Below are 7,712 nucleotides of genomic sequence, written 5' to 3'. Positions count from 1 at the left end.
GGAACAGTGTCTTATGAACTCCTTCCCGGAGACCTGTCGTCCCTTTTTACCATTGACTCAACTACAGGTTTGTGATCTTGGAACAGGTTTCACCCTCTAGCTATTAAGCTTCTGCTCAGAAGCCACAAAAAGTCCTATTTTTTCATTAAGAGGGGTGTTATACAACTCCCTTAACCTTCTAGAAGACACCGAGGTATATTGAAGAGGGCTGGGGCTTTAGGGTAGACCTGGAGCTAAGTCTCAGCTTTGCTTACTGCTGATTTGTGATCTTTATTGGCCTTCGCCGATTAAGCACGCCTTAAAAGCAGTGCTAATAATACCTATGTTGTAACGTTTTTGTGAGGACTACAGGCCCTTATGCACAAACAATTGGCCAGTAGTATTTATTTTACAGATGTTCATTCCCCTTCATTTGTATAATCACGCCAGGTAAGGGTGACTTAGCATCATTCCAGCGTCTTCATAGGTGAGACTAGTGCAAAGACTTTTGTACTGGTATCCAAAGTGGATCCTTTTCTTTTTACTAGGTCTGGTATTCCCTGGGTCTCTTTGGGTTTGAATTTCCTTGTTTTTAAAATGATGCCTAAAGCTCCTTTTAGTTCTCTACAGTGATAATTGCATATCTGCCCAAGAAGCCCAGCGGGCAAACTGTCTTTTAGAAATTAAAAAGTCACCTTCCTTTTCCTACGGGTTTGTTGCTAACAAAATAATGTTTGAAATATTCGATTAAAAGGAAATACAAAATTCCAAGCGTATAATACAACAACACTTTTGAGACATGTTAGAGAGATTCCTATTTAGAATTGAGGCTGCTAAAAAAGAAGAATTGTTTTTTCTTTTACGTTTCTTTATTCCATCTGAGTAGGGGGTAGAATGTGTCTCTGTTGTGATCATGATGACAACGCCAGATGCTACACTAGATGTTTTCCGTACGGTGTCTTATTGAGCCTTCACAACACCCTTTGCAAAGACCATTTGTTTCCATACCTTAGAAACAAACAATCATTTACACATGAAATCTGGTCCACTAAGTTGGTTTGCCCTCTCACCCACCCCCATTAGGTGCAGTCACTGCTTCTGCCTGGAAAATGTGCTTTCATCTGGCTCTGCACCTGGCTGGGGGATTAGCTGTTTATATTGGCAGTCTTTACAAGGCAGAATGCTCAAAATAATACACTTACATAGTCCCTTTAACATTTCAAAGATCAGAAGAAAATACTTTTGTAGGAAATTAGTCTACTTATCTCTGGCCTTTTCAAAATTCATTTTAACAGAGGACCTTAACTGCCTGTCAAATCGTCAGGCCCTCCAGGGTATTAGCGTTGCCAAAAATATATAGGTCAGCCAGTCATCAGGGCACAAGATCTTAAAGCATTTAACAGATTGATTTTAAAAGACATCAACACACTCATCATTCAGTTCCCCTGGAAGATCTTGAAGAATGAGCTGTATGCTATTCTGTTTTTAGAAGAGATCTCTGTGGCTGTGCCGGCCACGGTCAGCTGTGTGCTTCCCGTCCTGGCACTGGCTATGACACAGATGCCATTGTTAATCACACAGAACACGTTATGTGGGTTACTATCTAGGGAAGTATCATGATTTTTTTTTTAAAGCAAAGACCAAATTCATAATAGAAGTAGCCTTGGGTTATTATTGTTGGCAATTTTGATGCCCGTGCATTTAGGTTGAAGACATTTCTTAAACAGTGCTTGGAATTTGGTTGCACTTAAAAATAACTCATGAGAAATTCATGAGGCCTGGTAATGTTTTACTTTAACCTTTAGAAGAGAATGAAAACATGACTGACTAGCTATGGGAAAAAGTGGTCCAGTGAACAAGCAATTTCCAATTTGCATGGTTGACTTCTAGTTCATCTGTTGGTTGACTGCAACTGAGTACAACAAATTATATGGATTTAGGGGTGTGCAAGGTGATGTTTTGATCTGTATGTACACTGTGATGTAATTAAAGCAAGCTAGGTAACCTATCTATCACCTCACAACTGCTTTGTGAAAATCACTTAAGTTTGACTCTGGTAGCATGTTAGCAATTTTCAAGCATAGAATACGTTATTATTAACTATAGTAACTCTGCTGTATGATAGATCTTCAGAGGTCGTTCATTCTGTCTGACTGAAATATTATACCCTTTGGCCAACTTCTTTTATTTCAACCCCAGCCCCCAGCAGCCACCATTCTATTATCTGGTTCTCTGAGTTCTACATTTTGAGCTCCACATATAAAAGTGAGATCTCACAGTATTTGTCTTTTTGTACCTGTTTTTTTTTTTTTGTTTAGTATATTGTCCTCTGGGTTGGTTCATCCATGTTGTTACAAATGATAGAATGTCTTTCTGGCTTAAGGCTGAATATATTTGATTATATATATATATATGTGTATATATATATATCTGATATATATATATATGTGTTTGTGTGTATATATATTTATCTCACATTTTCTTTATCCTTTTATTTGTTGAGAGACACTTTGGTAGATTCCATATCTTGGCTCATTGAGAGGTTGGTCTTGCTAAATAATGCTGCAATGAACATGGGAGTGTAGACATATCTTTGACGTACTGATTTCATTTCCTTTGGATATATGAGGTCTGACAAGTTCACAAACTCATCCTAGAAAAAGTGCTACATATCTCATTGCTAATTATCACTACGGTCACTTTTGAAGTCCACCCCCCCCCTTGGGAAGCTATGCATGGATGCCAGTGCCTACTTTGCCCTTCAAAGCAGTTTTGGAACTCTTTTTCTGGAATGACCATTAGAGCTGTTATTGCATAGCACATAAAAACACACAGCAATAATAATGAATGCCACTCAGCAAGACACTGCCACATGCCAACAGGAGCACAGCTGTGACACTCTGATATACCATGGCTATGAAACCTTACCAAGTTGTTTGTATAGTGCTGCCAACAAAAGCACATGGTGACAAGTTCATGAAGTTAATTGTCTCACCTCCTACAACAGCTCTGATAGCATTCCAGGAAAGGGGTTCTAAAATTGCTTTGAAGGGTAGACCAGGTGCTGGCATGGGAGCATAGCTTCCCAAAGGTCATCATAGTGATATTCAGCAATGAGATACATAGCACTTGATCTAAATGAGTTTTCAAATTTAATTAACAGCATTCATTTATGCAGAGTAGAATTACTAAATCATATGGTAATTATATTTTTAAGTTTTTGAAGAACCTCTATACTATTTTTCATAATGATGGCTATAACACATCCTCTATAGAAGGATGTTTTCAAAGAACAGAGCAAGAAAGATCATTAGAATAGACAGTTGACCCTTGAACAATGCAGGGGTTAGGTGCACTGACCCCCACCCATGCAGTTGAAAATCCACTTACAACTTTTGACCCCCCAAATTCAACTATTTATAGCCTACTGTTGACTGGAAGCCTTATCTATAACATCAATAGTTGATTAACATTTATTTTCTATGTAACATGTATTACATAGAAATACTGTATTATTACAATGAAGTAAGCTAAAGAAAAATATTTTTAAGAAAATCGTAAGGAAGAGAAAATATATTTACTCTTCATGAAGTGGAGGTCTTTATCCTCATCATCTTCACGTGGAGCGGGCTGAGAAGAGGAGGTGGGGCGGATCCTGCTGTCTCGGGGTGGCTGACGGGGAAGAGCTGGAGGAGGTAGGGAGAGGCAGGAACGGTGGGTATATGCCGGGTAACTTTACTGAAAAGCATCTGCATTTGAGTGGACTTGTGCTACTCAAGCTTGTGTTGTTACTCAAGGTCAACCGCAGTTCTCCTGTTCTGTAGGTTTTCTCGCAGTAACCTGTATCGTCACATGGGGCTTTCTCACTTCCACCAAAAGGCCTGACTCTGTGGCCTTTCGTGTAAACACCATCCTAAGAAGCTACCTCTATCCCTAAATATTCATGGAATAAATGAATAAATGGCATGTAGACACGAATGTAAAGTGAGTCAGATCCTTACTACACCGTGGTAGGTGACTCCATGGCCTACTGGACCTTTTCTTCAAAACTCCCAAAAGCCTCTCTCCAGCTTACCTGTGCTGGCACTTCTCTTTTTATCACTTCTTTTTGTCTCGGGATTTAGTCATTTTTCTTCAGAATATCTCCCTGCCCTTTACCCTTTACTGTCTTATTTAGTAGAATCCATAGAACCTATACTTACCTTAGCTTTCTCTATACTCCTAAAAAAGTCATAAGAATGGAAAAAGCCTTGAAATGGAAGTCCAAGAAGTAAATTCAAACATCAGATTTACTACTGTGTCCTTGAGTATGTCACTAAGACTTTTAGGGTCCTCAGTGTCTTAATTTGCAGGTGGACGTATGAATATTGGCCTTGTTTACCCGAGGTAAGTCATGATGAGCCTGAATTATTCTGAAATTCTCTTAGACACATTCATTTGCTCACTGGTTCATTCATTCTTTCACTTGGCCACTTTCTGCCTCAGACTTTCCATTTTATAAGCTGGCATACTTCATGCTAGAGGCTTACGTTTTGCTGCAGACGAGATTTCTATCAATTTGTTTGTGCAGCAACCAAGACTCATGCAGTAAATATAGAACTCTCTGACTTATTGTGTTCATCTGGGAGGAAAATTGTTTTGGAGAAATCTGGAAGGGGGTGTGGTGATGTCGTGGTTGTTTTCTCTTGTGGCTTTATCTTCCTGTTCTGTTTCTGGTTTTCTAAGTTTATTGTTGGGTTCAAAGAACATTTTTGTGAGATGTGTTTGGGCACCAGGAGAGAGATACTGAGCTGAGCCTTCCTTTCTCCTTCTCTCAGTTTGTTGATGTCCTTTGATGTGGGTACGAGGCCGACCACACTGTATTGAGTTTTAAAAAAAAAGAAACACAAGGCCCATTTATTAATAGCTCTTTTTTTCATGTATTTTTAATCCCATTTTATGAATTATATGTGGATTTCTTCCACCGTTTGAAGTGCTCTCTTTGGTCGCATGTAAAGAGCAGTTCTTTAGCTTTGGAGTTGGTCCTCTTTATTTTGTAATTTTACACTGAAAGAAACTTTACTTGTAATTCAGGTTATTTTAAGGTGAAAAACAGGTTTCAAGCATTTGTGTTGGCCATTTTTTGTGGCCCCAGATTATCTCTTTTACTAGGGTCATCAGTGATTAAATTCTTGTGGTTTACCTCTCTCTTTTTTTTTTTTTTAAGAGAAACAAGTTAATGACGTAAAGTCAATAAAAGTTCTAAAAAGAGTGTAGTTTATCTGTTCAAAGCAGGAAATGGAGGCAAGTTTATCTATTCATACGTATTTAGTCATTGCTTCTTATGTGCCAGGCGGTGTTCCCGGTGTTTGGAATACATGGGTGAATATAGCACACAAACATCCCTGCTCTTGCGGTATTTAGAGCAACAAGCTTGTGTTGCCTAGACCGTTGTCTGTTCTATACTTAGTTGTAGTGTACACAGAATCCAAGTTCAGCACTGCAGAAGACCAGGTAATTAAAAGAATTTCTAAGTGCCAGACAAGGGCAGCTGGGCCTCGGTGTTGAGTTGTAATCTTTCATTTGTATTTTAACATGGACTGCAAGTAATATAGCTCAGATTCTGTTTTTATTTATCTCAAGGATAGATTCTTTTCACATGGTCGTTTTATGCTCAGATTTCATACCAGGTACTGATTTTCATAATTCATCATGATTGCCACCTGCCGACATTTAACATTTGGATATGTAGTTGATAAATTAATACCATACCTCATTTCATAGGGGATGGGAGCCTGCTCACACCTAATAAATGGTGACTTTGTTTTATTTGCAAGACAGAGTCTAAAATTAATCATGAGCACCTAATCAGTGTATGCCACTTTCAGAGGAAACAAAAACATGTTAGAGAATTTTCTCATTAGCTTTTCCAGTGTGTGATCATAGACTCAGAGATGAAAGCTTAAAATCAGCTGCCTCATGTAGTGGAGGAAGAAATTGAGGTAAAGGGGTTTGTCTGCCTAAAGGTGCGCTGTTAGTAATGGTCGAACTGGACCTGAACCTGAACTTCTCTGTCTCAGATAATAATACTTTACTATGTTTCTCAGTATATTGCCTATTTGAGCCTTATATCAACCTCATGGGGTAAACAAGGCAAATATTCATATGTCCACCTGCAAATTAAGACACTGAGGACCCTAAAAGTCTTAGTGACATACTCAAGGACACAGTAGTAAATCTGATGTTTGAATTTACTTCTTGGACTTCCATTTCAAGGCTTTTTCTAATATTATGACTTTTTTTTAGGAGTATAGAGAACGCTAAGGTAAATATAGGTTCTGTGGATTTAACTAAATAATAGAAAAATGATCTTTCATTGTGGCAAGAATTCCCCAACAAGCCTATTTGTTCACCAAATTTTCTGTTGATTTTTATTTACTCTTTCTAATTGAATACATAGAATTCAGCGAAATTTTCCAAAACAGGTACATTTTTCTTAAAATTGTTTTTAGTTGTCAATATGGGGTGAACATAAATGTCAGAGCTCATAGTTGCTGGCCTGGAGAACAGTTGGGGCAGATTAAAACTGGGCTTCATGGCCAGACATAGCGGCTCAGGCTTGTATCATAGCACTCTGAGAGGCTGAGGTGGATGGATTCCTTGAGCTCAAGAGTTGTAGACCAGCCTGAGCAAGAGTGAAACCCCATCTTTACTAAAAACAGAAAAACTAACCAGGCGTTGTGGTGGGCGCCTGTAGTCCTAGCTACTCAGGAAGCTGAGGCAAGAGGATTGCTTGAATCCAAGAGTTTGAGTTTGCTTTGAGCCATGACACCAGGGTAGCGGAGTGAGACTCTGATTCAAAGGAAAAAAAGAAAAAAGAAATTTACTGGACCTGGATATGCATGCTTACCATTTGCCTCTCTTTTTCCTACTTTTCCTGAATGCATCATCTACCCTTGGGGTCAGCACATTTTTTAAAAATGTTTTCATATTTCGGGTACAATCCAGTTTGTCAACCATAGAGTCACTCTGTCTCATGAAGGCAGCTATGTTTGTCGTACATGAAGAGGAAATGCTAAGGGCAACTCCATGGAGTGATGACAGCAACTACCGCTGGTAGAGCAGAGCTTCAGAAGAAAACTCTAAAAAACTCTAAACCAGGCAAGGGATCATGAACCAGATGGAACTTGAGGTAAACCTTGCAGGAGAGCTGGGATTAGCATAAGTGAGCTGTGGAAGAACAGACAGAGTCCAGAGCAGCAAACAACATAAATGAAAACACAGAGAGGGAAATTATTAAGCATTTGTAATAGAAAATGAAACTGTACATTTGGACTCAGTCACTAAGATGTAAACTCTACATTCCCCAGGGATACCAGACTTTCTGTAGGATTTATAAAGGAAATCTACCCTGTCAAAAGTGTAAAAGGTTGACAAATGAGAGAGAAAAGGGTCGGCAATTTGGAGAGAGCTGCTGTTGATTTGTGGGTTTCCCACCAGGAAGGAGTACCTGCACCCCACTCAAGTGAATTGAATCTGTGTTCTCGGTAGTATGGGGCCAACTGTAGGCTCAGGTCTGGTTCTCAGCTGGGAAATCTAAAGGAAGGAAGGAATGACAATAGAATCAAAGAGAGGCGTCTGAAGTGGAGAGGCTTTGCATTGGGAGGTGGGTCATTTCTGAGGGAGAGCTGCTGTGGAGCTGTCCCTGTCCAGAAAAGGCCAGGAGGGAGAAGTTCTGAGCACTGTCAGCATTT

At 39.3% G+C, this 7,712-nt stretch overlaps 1 protein-coding gene across 1 annotated transcript in view; it reads left to right on the top strand.

Moving 5' to 3' along the window:
• The window catches only part of DCHS2 (dachsous cadherin-related 2), a 239,355-nt gene that overhangs the window by 127,207 nt on the left and 104,436 nt on the right, over positions 1 to 7,712 (top strand). Inside the window, exon 3 of the mRNA XM_023513453.1 lies at positions 1 to 67. This exon is cut by the window's left edge and continues 162 nt beyond it. Within this exon, the coding sequence (XP_023369221.1) occupies positions 1 to 67 (67 nt within the window). The remainder of the gene's footprint in view (positions 68 to 7,712) is intronic.

The sequence above is a fragment of the Otolemur garnettii genome, unplaced genomic scaffold (genome assembly GCF_000181295.1).
Source record: "Otolemur garnettii isolate 467f Iridium unplaced genomic scaffold, OtoGar3 scaffold00041, whole genome shotgun sequence".
Taxonomy (NCBI): Eukaryota; Metazoa; Chordata; class Mammalia; order Primates; family Galagidae; genus Otolemur; species Otolemur garnettii.
This window is presented reverse-complemented; position numbering and strand designations above follow the sequence as displayed.